Below are 22,582 nucleotides of genomic sequence, written 5' to 3'. Positions count from 1 at the left end.
AGGTGCAACTTCAACAAATGACATATATATATTTTCCCCTTATTTAAGGTGCAGTGGATGAAATGACTGTCATCCATTCTAGAGTTTAATCGATGAGAAGGTTTCTTCAGCCGTCATCTGTACAAAAGTGAAGGTTTCGGACGTTTCGCCTCCTATCCAAGAGGCTTCGTCAGCGAACTAAAGTCTGACTGGTCGTATCGGCCCCATTTATATATCCCTAATGTCCAGACATGGTGGCGCCGGACACAGCTATGATAGGTCCCTACTCTCAGGTTGGGAGGGGCGGGGGACCCCTCCCTGTGGCCCCACTGATTGTTCCTACATTCCTGACTAACGATTGGCCTATTACCCCCACTGCCCCCGGTATCACCTCATCAGCATAACGACCCTCATCAGCATTGCGAAAGTTGCCTAACCTGTTTTGCCTAAGCAGGCTATTGTATGAACGATCCAAATTGAACCTCACCCCACCAGACCGATTTAACGAAGGATTTTGTTGTTTTATAAGAATCGCTTCTTTTACGCCCCTTTCAAACCATCTATGTTCTTTCGCTAAGATTTTAACCTCATTGTCGTCAAATGAGTGGTTGCTAGCTTTTAGGTGCAAATGTACTGCCGATTGAGGCCCACTAGTATTATCCCTGCGATGTTGATAAAGTCTTTTTTTGAGAATTTGTTGAGTCTCCCCAATGTACTGCTCTTTACAATTTTCATTCTTACAATGTATGGAATAAACTACATTACTTTGTTTTTCATTTGGTAGCCTATCTTTTGGATGCACTAATTTTTGCCTTAACGTGTTTATCGGTTTGAAATAAGTAGGAATTTTATGTTGCCAAAGGACTCTTTGTAATTTTTCAGAAACTCCTGCAATGTACGGTACTGCTACTCCTCTCCTTTTTGAATCTTGAGAATTATTGGTTTCGTTCGCTATTCTTTCTTTCTGACATTTGTTGAATGACCACTGAGGGTACCCACAGTTAGTGAGTGCTCTCCTGATATGTTTTGACTCCTTTTCTCTACCTTCAGTGCTAGTTGGTATTAGTTTAGCCCTATGCTGGAGGGTTCTGATAACTCCTAGTTTATGTTGTAAAGGGTGGTTAGAGTCAAAAAGTAAGTATTGGTCAGTGTGCGTAGCCTTCCTGAAGACTTCTGTTTTTAGCGCTCTGTCCTCTTTTATTTTTTTTTTTCTAGAGTTTAATGCACATTTAATTTTACCGTATTTTCCAGTGCATACGGTGGACCACATTATAAAGCGCACACTCAGCAAATGACATATTTCCATTTTTTTCCATATATAGACTATATATATAAAGACTGTTGCATCCATTTTAGAGTCTAATCCACATTATGCACCATCTGATTGTGGCGTATTTTCCGGTGCATAAGGCGTACGGCATTATAAGGCGCACCTTCAACGAATGGCATCTTTTTCAACTTTTCCATATATTATGTGCACCACATTATAAGGTGCAACTTCAACAAATGACATATTTAATTTTTCCCCACATATACAGTAAAGTCTCGTTATATCGATATTCAAGGGAGTCCGAAAAAATATCGATATAACCGGGACTATCGATATATCCGACCCTGTTCGCATGTAATTTTCTCCGTGCGTGCATAGAAATAGTATCGATATAACCGGGACTATCGATATATCCGATATCGATATAACGAGTCTTTACTGTATAAGGCGCACTGGATTATAAAGATTGTTGCATGCATTTTAGAGTTTAATCCACATTATGCACCAGCTCAGTGTAACGTATTTTGCGGTGCATAAGGCGCACCGCATTATAAGGCGCACATTAACAAATGACATATTTTACAACTTTTCCATATGTTAGGTGCACCACATTATAAGGCGCAACTTCAACAAATGACATATATTCCATATATGAGGCGCACTAGACTACAAGGCATGGTCAGTCTTTGAGAAAAAATTAAGGCTTTTAGCTGAGCCTTATGGTGCGGAAAATACGGTAAATCTCCAATCCTAAACGGGAAAGTAATAATACTAGACCGTCGAGTTAGTACTCATCCGTGCTCCTCACCTTGTTGTCCGTGCCGGCCTCCCAGTACTGCAGTTCGTACTTGATAATGGGGTCCTGGAGGGGCCACAGCCAGGAGAGCAAGACGCGAGTATCCAGCTCCGTTTCAGCCACGAAGCCCGAAGGCTGGGACGGGACTGAGAGCAAACGAGATATGAAAAAGTGAAAATGACCGAGGACTGACCGACGGTGGGTCGGACGCTCACCTCCTTGCTGCGTTTTAACCTGAAGCACCTCGGACGGCGGGCCGTCGCCCACGGAGGTGAAGCCGAGCACCCTGAGGCTGTAGGTGATGTCCGGCGTGAGTCCAGAAATGGTGGTCAAGCTACTGTCATCCGTGTTGTGCTTGTGCCAGGCGCTAAGTGGCGCCGCGTGGTCCGAGCTGTAGTAGATACGGAAGCCCCGGATGTGCCCGTTGGGTTCCTCAGGCGGGTCCCACTGGACCAGCATGGTGGTGGCGCTCAACATGCGCGCTTGGACGCGTAAGGGGGGCGACGACGGGGCCTGCTCGCCCGTCCGTGTCGCCACCGGCTCGCTGGGAGCCCCGCGACCGATGTTGTTGACCGCCATGACCCGGAATTCGTATTCCGAGTAGGGGCTCAGGCCGCCAATGCTATAGCGGGTCGTGGCCACGCCCTCTACCTCCTGAAAGGCGTTATCTGATGCCTTGCCCCGGTATTGGATCATGTAGTAGGATACGGGTTCCGGGTTGCCCGAGTCCCACGTCAAGGTCACGCTCGTGGCAGTTCGTTCGGTCACCATGAGGGACACGGGGGGCTTTGGTAGGGCTAAAAAAAATTACAAAAAACAACAAAATATATTAGCCCTGGGTTTAACTCATTCACTGCCATTTCCGGATTTATTTGGGAATTGAAAAACATGTTTGTTTTTTACTGTGCAAGCATCAGTCAGACCTCTGGCAATGTTTTTTTCCTCCCGCGAAGGAGCAGAATTTGCCTTTTGTAGAATCACCCCCATTTCAAGATCAGGTGACTTCAGATAACTTAGGAATGAACTCTTTTTTCAGATTGTTTTTCTTTTTTCAATATGTATTGTATTGGAATTTGTACAGCTGCCCCCATTTCAAGCTCAGATAACTCAAGACCCATATAACTTAGGAATTAACTCTTTTTTATGGTTTCTGATGTTTTTCTTTTTTCAATTTGCATGTATTGTTTTTTTAATTTGTACAGCCATCCCCATTTCAAGCTCAGATAACTCCAGACCCTTATAATTTAGCAATTAACTGTTTTTTTTCTGATTTCTGGTTCTTTGTGTTATGATATTGTTCTCTCAGCACGGCCAGTCAATTTGTTTCATCCTTTCAAGTATGTTTCATCTTGTCATATTTTACTCATGGTTTTGTTTGCTACTTTGGACCTTTCTGTTCTGATGACTGTTTGAGATTTTGTTCCTGCTGACTTTATTTAATACAATTTGCCACCACCACCATGTTGAAAATCATGACAAAGGCGGTTGGTTTTCAAAACGACAGCTTTGTCACCCCCTTCTGCCTTTTTTGGGTACTGTGAGTACTAAAGAGTTTGTCACTACATTTCTCTCCGGGTGCATCGAAATGACCGGAATAACTTTTTTAATCGAATGCAAAGATTGATGCTTTCCTCTTCAGAACTATTTGAATCATATTCATAAATGGAGTAACAAGAAAGCATCTTTTCCGAATCCGAAGCCATTGTTTTGATTCTCGAGCAAGGCAAGACATCTTGGCGACACCAGAAACAAGGGGGTCAATTTGAAGTAGTTTTTTTTATTGGTGTTTTGCATTTGACTAAACATATCATACTGTGTGTTTTGTGTATTTTAGATGCTATAAAACGTTTTTCTGATGTCAGTTAGGAAACAAAAAAGTGATGTCGGTTGTCCATTAAATGTTATCGATGACATGGTTAGCAAATATGCGTGACCAAAGAGCAAGCAGCAACAACAATATCCCAGTTAGGTAAAAAATGCAGCGAGAAAAACCGGGCAGTGCAGTTTAGTGGAGACTGTGGACTATAAAAACTTTGTGAACTCAATTTCAAGCTTCAAACATTACGATGACAATGGATGGATTTCATTGACATTTGCGCAGTCGGTGTTGACGACAATAAAGATATGGGTCTGTAGGCTTGGGGACAGATTGCATCCATTGGGAGACTAAGGGCAACAGGAATAGGGTCGTGTTTTTTTATTTTCTATATTTTTTTTACTCCCCCCCCCCCCCAAAAAAAAAAAAGCATCTACGCACCTTTGACGGTGACCTGCGCAGTGGCTTCGATGATACCCAGCGAAGACATGGCCACGCAGGTGTAGTTGCCCGACTCGCGGATATTGGTGACCTCCAGCACGTTTCGGCCCATGGGCATCTCCTCTTCGCGAGTCAGCTCCTTCAAGCCCATCATCCACTTGACGTAGGGCATGGGCGAACCCACGGCCACGCACGTCAAGTTGACGCTGCCGCCCGGCATCACTTCCTGGTTGGTGGGCGGGATAGAGAACCTCGGAGGAACTCGGCGTACTAAAAGTGAAGGGAGGGGGTAAAAAAAGGACGGGAGGAGTTAGGATATGATATGTGTTGGAGTTTGGTGAGTCGTGAAATTTGATTGACCAAAATTGATTCTGCTTTTTTTTTTTTTTTAACTTGCAGTACAAAACAAAAATCCAGGCCCTAAAATGATGACAAAATGGCTGATTTGAAGCAAAATGGCCATGGGTTCATTTGTGGGTTGAGCCATGATCAAATTGCTTCAGGCTCTGAACGATTAATTGCGTTTGCAATATAATCGCAATTAAATAAAACAAAATTTTATAATCGCAGTCTGCGGTGTGACGGGACACCACGTTATTAAGAAGAGGAAGGAGGAGGATGGGGCAGAGGGTGCGCGAGCTTTCAATCACGTCTCACAAGACATTGAGGCAAATGTCGAACTCGCTTCGGCTTTGGTGAGATTAAAAACGATCTTCCCAGCGGGTGAAAAAAAACACAATCACGATTGGATTATTTTTCACCATTGTGCAGCTACAAATTGGCTACCAAATATCATATCGCTCTGTCTGGTTTTGGGGGGCAAAGATACAACAAAAAAAATAAAAAAATATATATTAAAAAAAATGCCGATGGAGCCATATTAAGAGGGCACCTCCGGAAAACCGTCACTCAATTTGGACTCAAACTATGTTGCCACACTCATCAGAATCAGAATCATCTTTATTGCCACATATGTAGAATGCACAATTTGTCTCCGGTAGAACACGCTGTACTAGTATCATCATCAAAAAATTCCAAAGAGGCACTATATAGTTACATTTGGGTTACTTTTTAAAGAGTCAATGGGGGAAGAAGCTGTTTAAATGTCTGCTGGATTTAGTGCGCATGAATCGGTAGCCCCAGCCTCAGAGGAGTCATTGGAAAAGTTGGTGAGCAGGGTGTGGAAGGTCCAGTAGGAGTTTCCGCACCCTTGTTTCAATTCTTGCAGTGTGCAAGTCCTCGAGAGTGGGTAGGGCGGTGCCAAGTATTTTTTTCCGTCGTCCTGAAGTTAGATTTTGTCCTCATGTGACAAGCGATAAAAATGATTTTTTTTTTTGCAAGTTAGCATCAAGTTAGCATCAAGTGTGTCAAGTTGGATAAATCGAACCCAAAAGGGCTTCGAGGGATGAATTTTCTAGTAGGCTATGGGCCACTACCCGAGATATTTATTTGAATTTTGGGGCTAGCCCCACAAAAGGGGAATGAAATAAAATTTAAAACAAATTGCAAAGGATTTCTAACAATCTTTGCTTAGAGTTACATCACCGACGGACCATGCAGTGAAGGCATTGTTGAATTTCTTCTCCCTCCCATCTTGTCTCTCTCTCTCTGTGCCCACTTTAGCTAGCTGGCTCGCTCTTTGTGCACTGGTGACATGCAGATGGGCTGACATTAAAAGAGGAGGTTCCCATGGAGACAAGAAGGCCCGCTGACGTCGCCCAGGGACAAGGCAAACACTGATGCCGAAGCTCCAATGAGGCACTCTGAGAGGCCAAGCCCGGAATAAAGAGACAGACGGCATTTACATAGGACTTGTTTCCAAACATTTGAATGCAAAACGGACAAGAGGTTGCCTGCCTTTTTCTAAACATCCCCGCTAACGTTTTAGTCAACATGGGGACATAGTGGCGTGAAAAAAAAACAAAAAAAAACTTTTTGATCAATGATCATGAAGAGAATTGCTTGAGAGCAGAAGCCGTGATTTCTTTTGACGATGGAGCAAAAAGGAAGCTAAGTCAAACATTTAGCTCCCCAGCGGGATGCTATTATAGCGATTCCAATAGCGCTACGTGGAATGTATTCCAAACACTATGGCATAAAGCTATCCCTGCAGATTTGATTCGGCTGCACTCCCACGCACGATGGCAGCATCTGTTTTTCTCTGCAAAACAAAAAAAAATCCTTGACAAGAATTTCACCACTCTCGTTCTCACAAGTCTCAGTCAAAATACAATTTTGAAATTCGAGTCCTCCTCCGCCTTGCTTTTTTGCAACCTTTCACCCCCCACTACTGCAGCCCTCCAGATCAAATTCTTGGAACTGGAACATCAATACCGAGCATGCTTGGTATTCCATCTCATTCTCATGTGGAATTAGACAAAAAAAAACAACTTTTTGAAATTATAAGTTGGAAAAATTTGCAGAGCATTGAAGACTTTTTTTAATCATTACATTTTTTCCGCATTGAAAGGCACATTTAACTTATTCACTGCCATTCTCGAATTTATTTGGGCATTGAAAACCTTGACGTGGAGCACCATTCCCGAATGTGTTTGGGTTTTGGTTTTTATTGCGGGAGGGTGTGGATAAAGTGCTGGTCAGACATGTGGCAATGTTTTTCCCTCCGATGAGGGGGCAGTTTTGCCTTTTGTACATCTGACCCATTTCAACCTTAGCTAACTCCAAACCCATATAACTTAGGAATTAACTGTTTTCATCTTTCTTACGCTGAATTGAATGTTCATGTAATCCTAAAACTTAATATTCTGTGGGTCCTGCAATTTGAGTGAAACTGACAAATACGCTGGCACTGGCATGAACACATTTTTGCACATCGTCTGGCAGTGAACGAGTTAAAAGCCATCCATTTTCTTGAAAGCTAACAGCTCGCCTTCAAATCCAATGCCATTCGTGTATGGTTTTTACAGTAATTTTTCTACCGCTAAATTGGCTCCTAGCTAGAGATACGCAAACAACACAAGAATTGAACACGGAAATAAAGCAATGGTAAGACAATTCAACGTTAATGAGTCAATGTCAACAACTGTCTAAGTGAACTGTGTCACTGCTTTATTAAATAAGGTTTTACGGACATTTGATTGTTCTGTTGGCATTTCCCGTTAGCGTAGCTTCATTTAGTGGATGCATTGTAGATTGCGTTTTATAATGCGCCTAATAATCCAGTGCACTTTTTAGTGCGGAAAAGACAATAAATATTATCTATTTACAGCTGCAAAGTTGTGAAAGGCAGACAATAGAACAAAAAAAAATAAAAATAGGAGCTCCTGTAAAGGCAGCCACTGTCGTGGCGCCATTTTGAATTCAAAATAACAAAATACAACACAGAGTCATTCAATCCAAATTACACAAAAATATTGATAAATACATTCAAGGGGCATCTTATAAGAAATGCCTTTAACAAGAGTCCATTTTCAAATACAACACATTCAGAAACAAACAGACACGGAGGGGTGAAGGTTCGAAAGGAAAATCTAGGTATGAATCTGATTTAGACATGCAAGGGACTGGAAAGATGCAGAACAAGACAAGGATGACATTCACAAGCAAGGCATGCATGGGGGCTTCAGAACCATCGGGGGAAGGATTCACGAGGACGCCGGGAGGGAAGAGGAAGAGGAGAAGGATGAAGGAGACCCTGCCGATTTTGGCATCTCAACGCCCGGGCCAACTGATCCGCGGTATGACTAATATATGACGAGCGAGTTCTTGGCTCCTGGTGACCACTAGTGTCAGTCCCATTCACTGAACCTGAAGTGAGTTTCGCACACCACCCGCGAATCAAGGCTCGGAGAGAAAAGGGGCCCTAATGCAAGACCATTACGCTTCAAAGTGTCTGTTATTGTATCATGATAGCGCCGACTTAACAGCGCTAAAGAGGAGACAGTCAATGGAGCCCGCGTATTTTGAACACTTAATGCCGTGAATAATTCATGGTGAGCGGTTACGTTTGGAGAGGTGCCGCGGAACTAAACGACTGCAGGGGCAGGTAATTGTTATCGATTCCCCGGGCCGAGTCTATCCAAGAGACGCTCGCCCGGACGGGCGAAGGGACTCTATCAAAACCACAAAATAACTCTATTCCTCCAACCCTGTCTGCCCTCAACCCGAGGTTTCTATAAATTTAACGGCCTTTTTTTAAGCACCCAAGGATTGCGGAATGTGTTTTGCCAATTCGATCCATCGAGACGGGCAAACCCTTTAGCGTCAGCAAAGCTCTCCGATGATTCCTCGCATGATAATGGCCAATCAGCCCCATTCTCATCTAGGTTCTTAACTCATTGACTGCCATTCCCGAATTTATACGGGAATTGAAAAGCAGGAGATGGAGCGCAATTCCCGAATTTGTTTGGGTTTTGTCTTTTTCTTATGAGGGTCAGTCCTCTGGCAATGTTTTGCCCTTCAACGAGGGGGCAGCATTTGCCTTTTGTCCATGTTAGCGCTTTGTTCCAGCTTTAGCTGTTGTAAAAGCACGATATAAAAATATGTGTGTATTGTATTTTGTACAGCCGGCCTCATTTTAAGCTCCGATAACTCCAGACCCATATAATTTAGGTATTAACTATTTTTTTCTGATGAAAGAAGAGTCTAAGAGAGGCAATCTGCAGTACATATGTACCTAAAAGCTAACAACCACTCATTTGACGACAATGAGGTTACAATCTCAGCCAAAGAAAATAGATGATTTAAAAGGGGAGTAAAAGAAGCTATTTTCATAAAACAGCAAAACCCTTCACTTAATCACCATGGTGGGGTGATGTTCAATTTGGATCGTTCCTACAACCGACTTCTTAGGCAACGTAGCCTTAGTTATGGTGATGAGGTACCAGATCAAATGGGACAGTCAGGCCAGTCCCAGACCCATACTCAGGCAGGACAATAGAAGTAATCAGTGTAGCCGCAGGGAGTAGTCCTCTGCTCCCCCAACTTGAGAGCAGGGACCAATCATAGCAGAGTCAGGCACCGCCACGTCTGGACAGTAGGGGATATATGTAGGGCCAAAACTACCAGCAAAAGATTTTAGTTCCCTGACGAAGCCTCTTGGATAAGAAGCGAAACATCCGACACCCATTCCGAGAACACTGGACAAACCAGTTAGAGGAACACAGACGCAATCAATCACAAATGATGAGCGAACAGACAGGAAGGAACAAGACGACACAAATCGACAGTCGCAACGCCTTGAGCAAAGCGCACAAGAGCTCATTTGTGTTTGGCAAAGTTGACAGAACCTGTTTTGGAAGGGGATGAGGGTGGACAGACAGCATGCAAGGAGAGGAGATTATATAAAAGGAGGGGACTTTTTAAAAAAAATAACAGATGTCCCAATTTTGGGAAAATGGATTTCTGGGGTTCTTCAGAAAGGTGACCTAAAATGGGCGTCAAATTAAAGAGGTGGGAGGCAGGGTGGGGTTGAAAAGTCAAAGTGAACCAACCTTCGCGTTGATCTGTTTGTGGATGAAGTGATTTTTGGATGAAGGTGAGCGATGGAAATGAAAAGTGGAGAGCAAGACAACACACAGGTGAAAGACAACAATGTTATGATGGCACAAAGTGACATGCGAACATCAGGAAAATCAACGGGAAAAGGCATCACATATTAGGGATTTGCCGAAACGGACAGCTTGGTTATTGAATAATGCATGATTTCACTCATGCACACGTATTACATATATCGAGGAAACTGCATTTTCATTTAGAATACAAGAAACGTGAGGGGTGGAATAAAACATCTGTGGAACACGCCATCCAAGGTCCTGGACACATTGAAACGAAGACCAACCAACCTGGGTCGAAATTCCAGGCAGTGCAAGCAAACTACATCTGTCGGTTTTTGCAGTCAACATTTAATCTCTTTCATCGCAGCGAGTAAACCTTTGGCAGCAGCAGAATTGCTTGAAAAATACACAGCACATCTAAAAGCAAGGCCTCTTCTTTTCGAGCGGCCGGCCGCATATAAGAAACCGACATACGAAACATTTTCATCAAAGTAATATACAAGGAGCGAGCGGAGGCACTTCATCCGTGTGACATATGGACACGTCATATGGATATATGAAAAGGGGGGCAGGCGTAGCGCCGGACGAAGTGCTTGATAAATGCGAACGCTTGTCATTCTGCCCACGCTGATCAAGTCCTTGGTTTGCCAGTCACCGGCAGCGACCCCCACCTGCTCGTAATGGACAGAGGTGTGCAAGTAGGGTGCCGAGTAAAAATAAGACATCCGCCTTCCTGCCTTCCCAAACATGACCAGATGATTGAGCTGCGGCTACAAAATGGCCAGATGGGTGCGGGAAACAGAAACCAACACCCAGGAGAAGGATGAAATTATGGTCGTCCAAATGTCAATCATCATGCAAAGTATACAGCTTGTCTTCATTTTTGTTGTTGTTAAATTTTGTCACATACTGTTTATATTTTTGAACTATATATATATATATATATATATATATATATATATACACACATATATATATATACATATATATACACGTACATACATATATATACACATACAGTAAAGTCTCGTTATATCGATATTCAAGGGAGTCCGAAAAAATATCGATATAACCGGGACTATCGATATATCCGACCATGTTTGCATGTAATTTCCTCCGTGCGTGCATAGAAATAGTATCGATATAACCGGGACTATCGATATATCCGATATCGATATAACGAGACTTTACTGTACATGTATATACACATACATATATATACACGTACATACATATATATACACATACATGTATATACACATACAGATACATACACACATACATATATATATATATCCATATACATATATATACATATATATATATACATATACATACACACATATACATACACACACACACACACACACACACACATATATACATATATATATATATATATACAGTAAAGTCTCGTTATATCGATATCGGATATATCGATAGTCCCGGTTATATCGATGCTATTTCTATGCACGCACGGAGAAAATTACATGCAAACAGGGTCGGATATATCGATAGTCCCGGTTATATTGATATTTTTTTCGGACTCCCTTGAATATCGATATAACGAGACTTTACTGTGTATATATATATATATATATATATATATATATATCGATTTGCCTGTATGAAAACGGCAAGTCCACTCAAGAACATATTGGTGCTTATTATTTTCCTCAAGGGAAAAATAGTTTTTATTTCTGGCATATTCCAACCCGACCACCACTGAGATACAGTCACTTTTTAACTCTACAAACATTCCATTTTACATCCCAAAGCTTGTCACGTTGATAGTTTGGAGGCTAGATATGCTAATCCCCTCAATCTCCCCTTTGGTCTGTTAGATAAAACGACACCATGTACAGAGGAGACTGCTGCTGTCGTTCATGTTTTGGACCTAATCAAAGCCCTCTGACAGCAAAGCCTGGGGGGTTCTAATGCTCTCCATCACCATGGCTACGACAACAGAGTGAAAACTAGCACTTCTTAAAACAACTACTGTGTTTTAAAAAGGTTACATCCGGTTTGAGTCAGTGGGTGTGTGTGTGGTGGGGTGAAGTGATGGGTCGGTAGCTACCTGGGTGGTGTTCGAGACCTACACAGGCCAGAAGGGCGGGCTTTGCTGACGCCACGCCATGCAATCACTATAATTACCTGCGAAAGGAGGCAAAGGCCAAGGCTGCACCTGTGACAGCTGATTAATAGATGAGACCACCCCCCACATTTGAGTTCAGGATTAAGGGCAGAACCGGTCTGAGCGTGCGCGTAGTCCAACTAGCAATTTTGATGGCAACGTTGACCTTGAAAAGATAATGCAAGCTCCTTACATAGGAAACATTTTCTTGTCGCCATTTCATTTTTTTCAACCTTTGACGCTTTGACATTATTAACTGTACAGACAACGTTTTAAGTACAGTGATACCTTGGCTTACAAACTTAATTGGTTCCCAGAAAGTGTATGTAAGGCTTAGTGTGTCTTCCAAACATTAATTTCCCATAGGAAACCATTAAAATGAGAATAATCCGTTCCCCACCCCATAAAACATAATTTTCAACTAAATAAGCCTTAAAACTACACACAGTATACCTTATTTTATGTATAATAAATGTGCTATGGTATTGTAATACGAAAGTAATGTAAAAAGAAATAAACTACGATATAATAAAGTCGTTTTATTTACCTTTGTGATGGTCGATGGCTTGATGGAATGGAGATGGAATGGATAGCATAAAGTGTCTCAAGGAGCTCCGGGTTGTACATTTTAGAAGTTGTGATATTGCAACAGCAATAGATGCAGGCAGACAGAATCGAAACGTCATTAATAGCTGGTTCCCTTGCTTGTATGTTCTCTTCTAACTATACAGATGGCTGTGGGGGTTATTTGTGGAGCCTGATTGATGGGATATTGTAACCTTTCAGTCTACACTCTGCCTTTAAACTACCCCTCCCCTGGCTCACTGCTGCGTGTGTCCCCTCCCTCCTCTACCACGGATCTAGACCAATCATGTGCGGATTTAACCGAAGACTGGGGGTGGGGAATAGAGGGAAAAAAACGCTGGCTGCCATTTTCAGCTTCGTTCATTTCAGAGATACAGCTCCAAGAACCGGCTGGTTCGCGAACGACACATCACTCATTGTGGCGTACCGTGTGTTTCCCAAAATATCCGGCATCTATTTTTTCCCTATTGTCTCAATGCTAGATTTTAATGAAAAAAAAAAAACAACAATCAAACACAGTGTAACGTTCAAGAGACAAACAGTCAATTTTCCGGCGACTGTGGAGGTATGCTTGAAACTGTCCTTGTGGACATTTAATGTTCTAAATTATTAAAACAGAATCCTCCTCCAACAATAATATGAATGAATTGATTTAATAATCATAATAATAATCAAATAATAAAAAATCCTTCGTGGAGGGAACATATATTGGCATAGTTATCCGTTTTTTGTTTGTGAATGTCATCCAATGAGTGAGATTCTGGCATCTCACTCATCTCATCTCATGATACCCCGAGTGTCAGAAGTTACAAAACGCACTTGCAGTCAATGATTTTGATGCTGGCTTAAAGGACAACCGATGTCTCCGGACAAGTCATGTCCATAATTTGTAAAATGGCTTCAAATGACTTCTACTGAGCGTATTTTACAAAGATTCCACTGCATATAGCTAGATCCTACGTTTTAAAACTTGCGCTGAATATTCAGGAAGTCTTGTTTTTGAGTTCGTGACGAGTCCTCACCCTACGTCACTGAAGGAACGCCCCTGACGGAGAAAGGACATACCTTGCATCACCTCAATGCATTTTGCAGTACTTTGTTTGGTCTGAAAACTTCGTGTTGATGGCGAAATTAGAAGATAAACACATAAATAACGCGAAGGTGAATCTTTGTATGTTACACCGAGACAACGCTTTGATTTTCGTTGACAAAAATTCCAAGCTGAAAAATAAAACAAATTCCAACGGAGCTCTGCCGCCATCTTCTGCATTTTCTGTGACACTACACATCAGTCTTGATCCATCAAAAGAAGACCTTCTTTAGTCCATTGCAAACATTTCTACTTTCCTCTTCAGAACTATTTCAATCATATTCATAACTGGATGTGTAACAAGAAAGCATCTCCGAAACTGAAGCCATTGTTTTGATTCTCAAGCAAGGCAAGACGTCTTGGCGTGACCATCACGAACTGGGGGCGGGACTTTCTGAAAATGCCCAATTCGCAGCTCAATTTTTTTTTTGCAGATTTTGGACACTTTAAGTCATTTTTATTGGTGTTTTGTATTTGACTAAAAATATCAGCCTGCGTGTTTTGGGTATTTTAGATGCTATAAAACGTTTTTCTGATGACAGTTGGGAAACAAAAAAGTGATGTCGGTTGTCCTTTAAACGAACGCCAAACAGCACGACGTTTTCAGGCTCTCGTCGGTCATTTGCAATTTGGAATAATACGCCTATAGTCGAGGCTCCGTCTATCTTGGCTAAGTACAAAGTTATGAAACGTTAAAAGCGCCCCGCGTGTGTTTTCGTTGGCCTCGCGCTTTCCCTTCATCCCTTCTCTCGCTGCATATTAACAACTGGAGCCCGCTATGCCGTTTCATGAACATCAGACATGCTGGTGTTATCCACTGGGGCTGACCTGAACATTACTCGCTCTTCTTTCCCGGCTTGCTTTTCTTTCTTTTTTTTCAAGGCTTTGTTGTCTTATTTTTTCTCCCCTCCCACAGCATCAAGGCTACCGGGTTGCCCTTCGACTGCCCCTGCATTAGTCCGCTCATAGAAGCACCAAAACAACCCACCCGCCATCCACCTCGCCGCCGAAGCCGTACAGCGAGCCTCGCAAAGCAGTCAAAATAAGTAATTTGAGACAAGGTCTTGGGATGTCATTTCGGTGTGGGAATTTGTTTTTTTTAATTCAGCTGTTTGCACAGAGGCCGCTGCACCTGGAGATTAGTTGATAAAAATGCACGAAAAAAAACATGGAGACAGAAATAGAAGTACACATAGATAGATGCAAAGGGAGTTGGGGGTAAGGTGGGGTGCACTTAGGTTTACCTCGCACGTAGAGGTTGGCGGGAGCAGAGTAACGGGTGCCGGCGCTGTTGGTGGCGATGCATTCGTATTTGCCCTGGTCGGACTCCTCGCTGTTCTCGATTTGTAGAGCTCCTGCGGGGTGGAAGGGAAAGGATGAAAGAACTGAGCCGCAAATGTAAGTTGGCATAAAAGCTCAGCGAGCATCTCGTCGGCTAAAAGGGTGGAGGGATGCATCTGGGATATTAAAAATGGGGACCAATTGGCCCTCTTTGTCTGAAAAGGGGGCCATATTCTAAAATGGATGGGGCCCGATTTAACGAGATTGCAGAAGTATATAAAACTGATTGAAGTCGACCAAAATACATTCACTGGAGCAGGGTATTTCTAAATAGCAAATGAAAAACCATGATTTGACTAAAATCTATTGTTCTAATATATCAAGAATTTAAATTCAAGTCAAAGAATTTATTCATACATAAAATAAAGACTACTACACAATCAATCCTGTGCTATTTTGATATTTTACGGTATTACAGAAAGACAAAGAGAACAGACTTAGCACAATAGTTCTTATTACTGTCTACTTAAACAAATTTCTTTGCTTTGAAGAGTTCTAATCTGCTTTCGAATTCGAATCATTAACAGTGGTTTGCTGCAACAAATTGTCACGACCCACGGTGTTTCTTAAAAACTGAAAATATGGTTATTTGCTGCTTGTTTTTAATGTCTTTTAGTTTTAACCCTGTCCTCACACTCCATACTGCAACCATCTGCCATGTTCGATGTAAATACTGCAATGCACCATGGGTAAATGAATATTCGATTATCTCTTTCGGTAGTTTCCGGCGGATCACAGAAAAGCCCGAGATAGCCTCTAAAGCGACTTTGGAATGCACCGAAACAAATGCGAGGTGATTATGGCTCGATATCAGGAAGGCAAGATGGCAGACGACGAAAGTTAAAACCTCTGAAGGAAAATGAACAGTTTTCAATAGCTGTTTAACTAAATTTGTTTCTTTAGATATTTTAACAGAAGTATGTCATATTTGGTGCAGATCACGTAGCAATATGCGCTAATCGGAATAGAATTGCTGGCGCAGTAGAGTTAGAAACAAAGTTGCACCAGTGACTGTCAAAATGCGTAAATGCCGCAAGGGTGCGGCCCAGGTGCCTTCCTGAGAGGGGATATGCTTCCGCCGCATTTTGGTGATACAGTGATACCTTGGCTTACGAACTTAATTGGTTCCCAGACAGAGTGTGTAAGGCGAAAAGTGTGTATCCCAAAAATGTATTTCCCATAGGAAACCAGGTGCCCACAAAACATAATTTTCTACTTTCTAATTTTCTAAGCCTTAAAATTACACAAAATATACTTTATTTTATGTATAATAAATGTGCTATAGTATTATAATTAAAGATATACACTGTTCTGTATAAATAAATAATAATAAAGTCCTTTTATTTACCTTTGTGATGGTCGTTGATGGCTTGATGGAATGGAGTGGCCAGTTTCATTAGCATTAAACACTTGATGAGGATCGAACCTTCTTCTTTCACCATCTTGATGAATGATGCCTTGTCGGTGCTTTTGCTGTGATAATTTTATCTAGTTCCTCATCAATTGTGTTCTGTTTAGCTGGTTTGATGGCTTTTTGCATCAAGTGTACAGAAGCTTGTGCGGGTTGTTTGTGGAGCCTGATTGATGGTATATTTTAACCTTACAGTCTACACTCTGCCTTTGAACTATCAACGTTGAAACACACTCACTGTCGTCTGCCTGTCTCTTTAATGTTTAAACCACCCCCTCACTGCTGCGTTCTTGACCAATGATGTGGCTTTAACAGAAGACTGGGGGTGGGGAATAGAGGACAAAAACAGTCGGCTGCCATGTTGTTGTGAGAAGATCGGGCTCGTTCGCGAACGACACATCACTCATTGAGGCAGCTCCGTGTACGAAAAAAGTTCGTATGCCAAGGTAAAGTTTGTATGCTAGGGTAAAATGTTCATAAATGTAACGTTCGTAAACCGAAAAGTTCGTAAGCCAAGGGGTTCGTAAACCAAGGTATCATTGTAATGCCAAAATCATCCAATGAAATTAATTGGCAGGACAATATGCGTCACTCAGATCTGTCGTTTGTTGATGTTAGCATCTATGATACAATACAACTCGGGATCGTTGTGTAGGATTGGTAAGCAAGTGAAACGAAATGGAGTGGAACAACTTTGCAAGTCGCAGAGTCACGGTTCACTCAGTTTCAATTCAAATAACTTGACTGCTGTTGCGACTTGTAGCAAAGCCTTATGTCACCGCGCAGGAGTAACTCTGCCCTCCAAAATGGAGTCGTTTCAAATGGTAGTTTGACAAACAACAGCAAACTTACCTTGCCTCTCATGACTGACAACATGCATAAAAAACATTTTGTGTGTGAAACGCATGTTTGTGACAACAACAGGTATGACACCTCTCAAACAGCACAGAACTGGCGTGAAAGTCACCCAATTGGGAACAAGACAGATCGGTCGGTGTAAGATGATATGTCGGGATACGTGGTGCCCCCCCCTCACAACGCCATGCAGCATGAGATGGATGCGACAAACAAGGCTCACCACCCGGCTCACTGACGACCAAAGGTGAGGCTTCTCGGGAATGGTGCTCTCAGATCTTACGACAGCACAGTCGCTATTCCGAGATGGCGAACTTATCGCCGTGCGTGCGTGCGACTCGATGCTGACATGCACCTGCATACTAATGACGCTGTCACCAAACTGTCAATCTCACATTGGGGAAGAAATAGCGCGGACCGCCTGCGGGAACGAGGGCGCTTAAGTTGTCACACCTGCGACACTTAACCCCCTCTTACACCTCATCCCTCCCATCTAGTTATTTTCTACGCTTTCAAGCAGTGGTTTTCCAAACTGGATTCTGCGGAAACCTGAGGGTCCCCGAGGCGTACCCCAGTGGTCCACCATATAATTTACCTTAAATAAATGTGTAGAGTTAAAAAAGATACGAATAAAACGACGCCCAACCCCATCACAAAAAAAAAAGGTTTCCAGGGGTGTACTAGCTATGTTTAACTCATTCACTGCCAGACGTGCAAAAATGTGTCTACATCAGTGCCAGGGTTTTTGTCATTTTCACTCAAATTGCAGCACCCACAGAATATTGAAATATGAATATAAATTCAATGAATTATCAGAAACCTTAGACATGTTTCTATCATTAGAAAAAAAGAGTTAATTCCTAAGTTATATGGGTCTGGAGTTATCTGAGCTTGAAATGGGGGCGGTTGTAGAAAAGGCAAATGCGAAATTAGAAGGAAAACACAAATAACGCGATGGTTAATCGTTGTGTGTTGCGCCAAGACTTCTACAGTGTATTTGATGTTCGCTCGGAAAACATCCCAGGAGAGAATTTCCACAGAGCTTTGTTGCCATCTTCTGCCTTTTTTTTTGGGTACTGTGAGTACTAAAAAGTTTGTCACTACATTTCTCTCCAGATGCATCAAAATGACCGGAATAAATTCTTTCATCGATTGCAAACGTATGCTTTCCTCTTCAGAACTATTTGCATCATATTCATAACTGGATGAGTAACAAGAAGGCATCTTTTCCGAATCTGTAGCCATTGTTTTGATTCTCGAGCAAGGCAAGACGTCTTGGCGTTACACCACGAACAAGGGCCGGGACCTTTTGAAACTGGCCACTTCCGGGTTCAATTTGAAGTAGTTATTGGACACTTCAAGTCATTTTTATTGGTGTTTTGCAATTGACTAGAAATATCATACTGCGTGTTTTGGGTATTTTAGATGCTATAAAACGTTTTTCTGATGTCAGTTAGGAAACAAAAAAGTGATGTCGGTTGTCCTTTAAGGCAAGTGTTTACGCAAGGCGGAAGAGCAGAGAGGCTCGTCGCATGACTTGTATGCTAATGCAGAGTCCATTTCAAGGCATGTCGTACCAGCAGACAATCTTACGTGGCAAAAACGACCTTCGTTTGAAAATGAAAATTCCTCGCCGCTTCGAGGTCAAGACGTCATTGGCTCAAAGTCGGCGTTTGCGGCAACACCAACCGATATGGGTAGCCGCTCGGTCACGTGTGCGTTTGAAAACCCCGCCTGGCTTGTTGAAGGATGTGGAAGTCACCGGAATGTAGAATTGGATGACTGTTAACTTGCTAAAATGTTTGGCGCTGCGTGTGAAGTGACGGCGTGAGGTGAAGCTGTCGGCAGGTTGTCTGAAAACAGCCATTTGCGTCTGCTAGGTTGGGAGCCATTTTGGGTGTGTCGCGGCGAACGAATAAACGTAATATTTATTTTTCAGAACTGCGTTGAGGTGTGTCAAGGTTCCCAAATGGGAACTTAAAACACGGGAAAAGTGTCCGGAAACTTCACTCACTTGTTTTCGAGTCACAAGCTACTCTACAGTACAAATGCAGCGCTAAGTCTTAGCTAGCAAACGCTACAGCTAGCAATGTACTTGAGGCGGTACACTAATTTGAAACTGTTTCCGTCCATGTATTTTCTCAGAGCTATTTAAAAAAATAAGAAAGCTTTGTTGTTCTATAAATTAGGTTGCAACTTCAGAACAATAGGAACATGTTAGGTCCCTGGGTTGAGAGAGAGAATGTGCTTGTGCTTATAGCATCTTGGGACAGTTGGTCAATGAAGCAATTGAAATTGCACCAGCGGCTGTCTAGACTCCCTCTATCCCAGCCACCTGTTGGGGGATTACTCACACAGTGTCACAGTGTGTGTGTGTGTGTGTGTGTGTGTGTGTGTGTGTGTGTGTGCTTGTGCGCGCATGTGCGTGTGTGTGTGTGTGTGTGTATGTGTAGGTTCTCAATGCAAACAGGCACACACATACAGTACATACATTCATATGTACATGTACACACACACACACAAAACGGCACTACGGCATTACTAATAAAGGACAACCGACGCCTCCAGACAAGTTGTGTCAATAATTTGTAAAATCACTTGAAATGACTTCTACTGAGCGTACTTTACAAAGATTCCACAGCATACAGCTATATTTTACGTTTTAAGACTCGCGTTGAATATTCAAGAAGTCTTGTTTTCGAGTTGGTGACAATTCAAGACGTGACGTCACGTCTGGAATGCCCCTGACCGAGAAAGCGACACACAATGCATTTTGGGTACTTTGTTTTGTCTGAAAATATCGTGTTGATCCGTGTTGATGACGAAATTAGAAGGAAAATACATAAATAATCTGATGGTGATTTGTTGCGTGTTGCACCAAGATAACTATTTGATACTAGTTGACACAAATTCCCAGCAGACAAATCAGCCCATTTCCAACGGAGCTTGGGCGCCAACTTGTGCATTTTCTGGGTCTCTACATTGGAGTCCTGACGGCTCAAATTGATATGGAAGGACTTCTGTTGGGATAAAAGATGGATCTCTTTCTGGTTCTGGGCTCGACGGAGTGTGTGAACAAAAAAGATTACTTTATTCTTGTAGACAACAGAGGGACGTGTCTGGTCAAGGTGGGAAAGCCAAAAGAGATAGAGCCGCTTTCACCTGGTTTTTATCATACAGCAGTGATGACATCATATCAACCGGGCCTATCAGTGACGAGGAAGGTGTAACAGGATATTAGACTGAAAATAAGGATGTTATGGTACACCCGACAGATATGCAAAGTTAGCTAATAAACTACATACATCCATATATAGACTAAACTAGAAATGAAATAACATCGTATGTTTACAGATGTGTATATAAACGTTCTATCATTTCTTTAATCGATTGCAACCATTTATGTTTTCCTCTTCAGAACTATTTGAGTCATATTCATAACTGGATGAGTAACAGAAAGCATCTTCTCCGTATCTGAAGCCATTGTTTTGATTCTAGAGCAAGGCAAGACGTCCTGGCGTGACATCACGAACAAAGGGTCGGGACCTTCTGAAACTCACCATTTTCGGGATCATTTTGAAGTTGTTTTGGCACACTTTAACTCATTTTTATTGGTGTTTTGCATTTGACTAAAATATCAGCCTGCGTGTTTTGGGTATTTTAGATGCTATAAAACGTTTTTCTGATGTCAGTTAGGTAACAAGAAAATGGTGTCGGTTGTCCTTTAAATAATAATGCTATTATGATGATGATGATGATGATTATTATTATAACACTATTATTATAAACACTTGCATTTCCTCCGGGAAAGCAGTGTATGAGTAAGTCTGATGTTTACTATCATCCTGACTCTGATTGCACTTCCAAAGACGCACATACAATGTCAAACCTTGGAACGTGCCGACAACAAGACTGGTGAACGTTGTGTGTGAGGCGCAACCACAGCGGAGAGACCATGTGCCGGCCAGACAACAGGAAAAAGTGGAAAAGGCGTCAATGAACCCGGAGTGGTGGGTGATTTTGGGTAAGGTGGGCTGGCTGATGTGATGCAAGGGGGGGCTGTTGCATGAGATGCGATGGTAGACATTTTGTTATTGATCGATTGATTTTGAAATCATCATCCTTACCTCTAATTGGCGTACCACCTAGGTGGGAGTCATATTGAGGCAAACAGGGGTTGAGAGATTTAGTTAGTAATCCATTTAATCATCCGTGGGAGAGAAGAAAAGAAAACCCCAAATAAAACACATGGCTTTCTGGCAGGCCGCAGATAAGGAATAAACAGATTAAAAGGAACGTGATAAAAAAGTACAACGTGCGGGATGCGGCAAGTACGCGAAGGGCTTCCAGACATTGCGTTGGGCGAATAAACAGGCAGTAACCTTACGCATCACTTGTCTTTGAGGACTATTTTTGTTCTATATCGAGCCGTATGGTTAGCGGGAAATCCTGATGCGTCAGCAGATGTCTGGAAAATTGTGGGTCGTTGTCATGAGAAGGGGAGAGGGGAAGATAAAAAGAGTTGTTAGTCCGAGGGCATATCAGTGTGTTTCCAGGCACCCACTCACAGTCTCACTAGTGAAAGAAAACCAATTAAAAGTTTGGTGCAAGACTAAATAGAGTAACATGTGATATCATTTTTAACCTTGGCTTGTGTTAACGTATTAATACTTTTATTTGTGAGGAGGAGGGGAAAAAATGGTCCTATCGGATTTTTTTTTCTTTAAAAGGGTTTTTGACTTTGTGACAGTCACCACATATATTTCAGTTTGCCTATGCGATTGGGAGACAACGTTGTGAGCATTGTACATTGTATTGAATTGTACGGATAAAAATACTTTTGCGTCAATCTACTTTGGCTCTTATTCAACAATAGTCAGATGTTTATTGTGGAGTTACCTGCCCTTTTTCATGAGAAGTATATCGGTCACTATTTCCAAGTCATATTAAGTTAGTTTTCAAAACTGCCAAAAACTAGCTAGCTAGGCTAATTCGCAAAATGCATGGCTAATGCTTGTGTCCTCTCAGGCAAATAAATGAGTAAAAGTCCATTGCTCTTCAGGCAATGTTTTCAAAACTGCCAAAAACTAGCTAGCTAGGCTAACTAGCTAACTTGCATGGCTAATGTTTGTTTCCTCTCTGACAGATAGGTGAATAAGAGTCCACTGCTATTAAGGAACCTGTTTTCAAAACTGCCAAAAACTAGGTAGCAAGGCTAACTCGCTAACTTGCTTGGCAAATAGGTGAGTCAGAGAGCCCATTGCTATTAAGGAAATGTTTTCAAAACTGACAAAGACTAGCTAGCTATGCTAACTTGCATGACTAATGTTTGTTTCCTCTAGCAAATA

The 22,582-nt window shown here is 42.1% G+C and overlaps 1 protein-coding gene across 14 annotated transcripts in view; it reads right to left on the bottom strand.

Annotated features, from left to right (window-relative positions):
• Positions 1-22,582, bottom strand: part of LOC148891393 (receptor-type tyrosine-protein phosphatase F-like) — a 232,682-nt gene that overhangs the window by 74,412 nt on the left and 135,688 nt on the right. For 8 of the 14 annotated variants that reach the window (XM_089009063.1, XM_089009067.1, XM_089009066.1 and 5 more), the window contains 5 exons: positions 21,362-21,379; positions 14,872-14,982; positions 4,303-4,572; positions 2,261-2,842; positions 2,058-2,191 (listed from right to left, as the gene is read on the bottom strand). In XM_089009063.1, the coding sequence (XP_088865189.1) occupies positions 2,058-2,191; positions 2,261-2,842; positions 4,303-4,572; positions 14,872-14,982; positions 21,362-21,379 (1,115 nt within the window). The remainder of the gene's footprint in view (positions 1-2,057; positions 2,192-2,260; positions 2,843-4,302; positions 4,573-14,871; positions 14,983-21,361; positions 21,380-22,582) is intronic. The other 6 variants (XM_089009068.1, XM_089009072.1, XM_089009071.1 and 3 more) reach the window with 1 other exon arrangement.

This window comes from Hippocampus bargibanti, linkage group LG11, assembly GCF_051943395.1.
Source record: "Hippocampus bargibanti isolate YZ-2025 linkage group LG11, ASM5194339v1, whole genome shotgun sequence".
In the NCBI taxonomy this organism is placed as follows: domain Eukaryota; kingdom Metazoa; phylum Chordata; class Actinopteri; order Syngnathiformes; family Syngnathidae; genus Hippocampus; species Hippocampus bargibanti.
The sequence above is the reverse complement of the archived record's forward strand: the minus strand, read 5'-3'. Positions and strand labels throughout refer to the sequence as shown.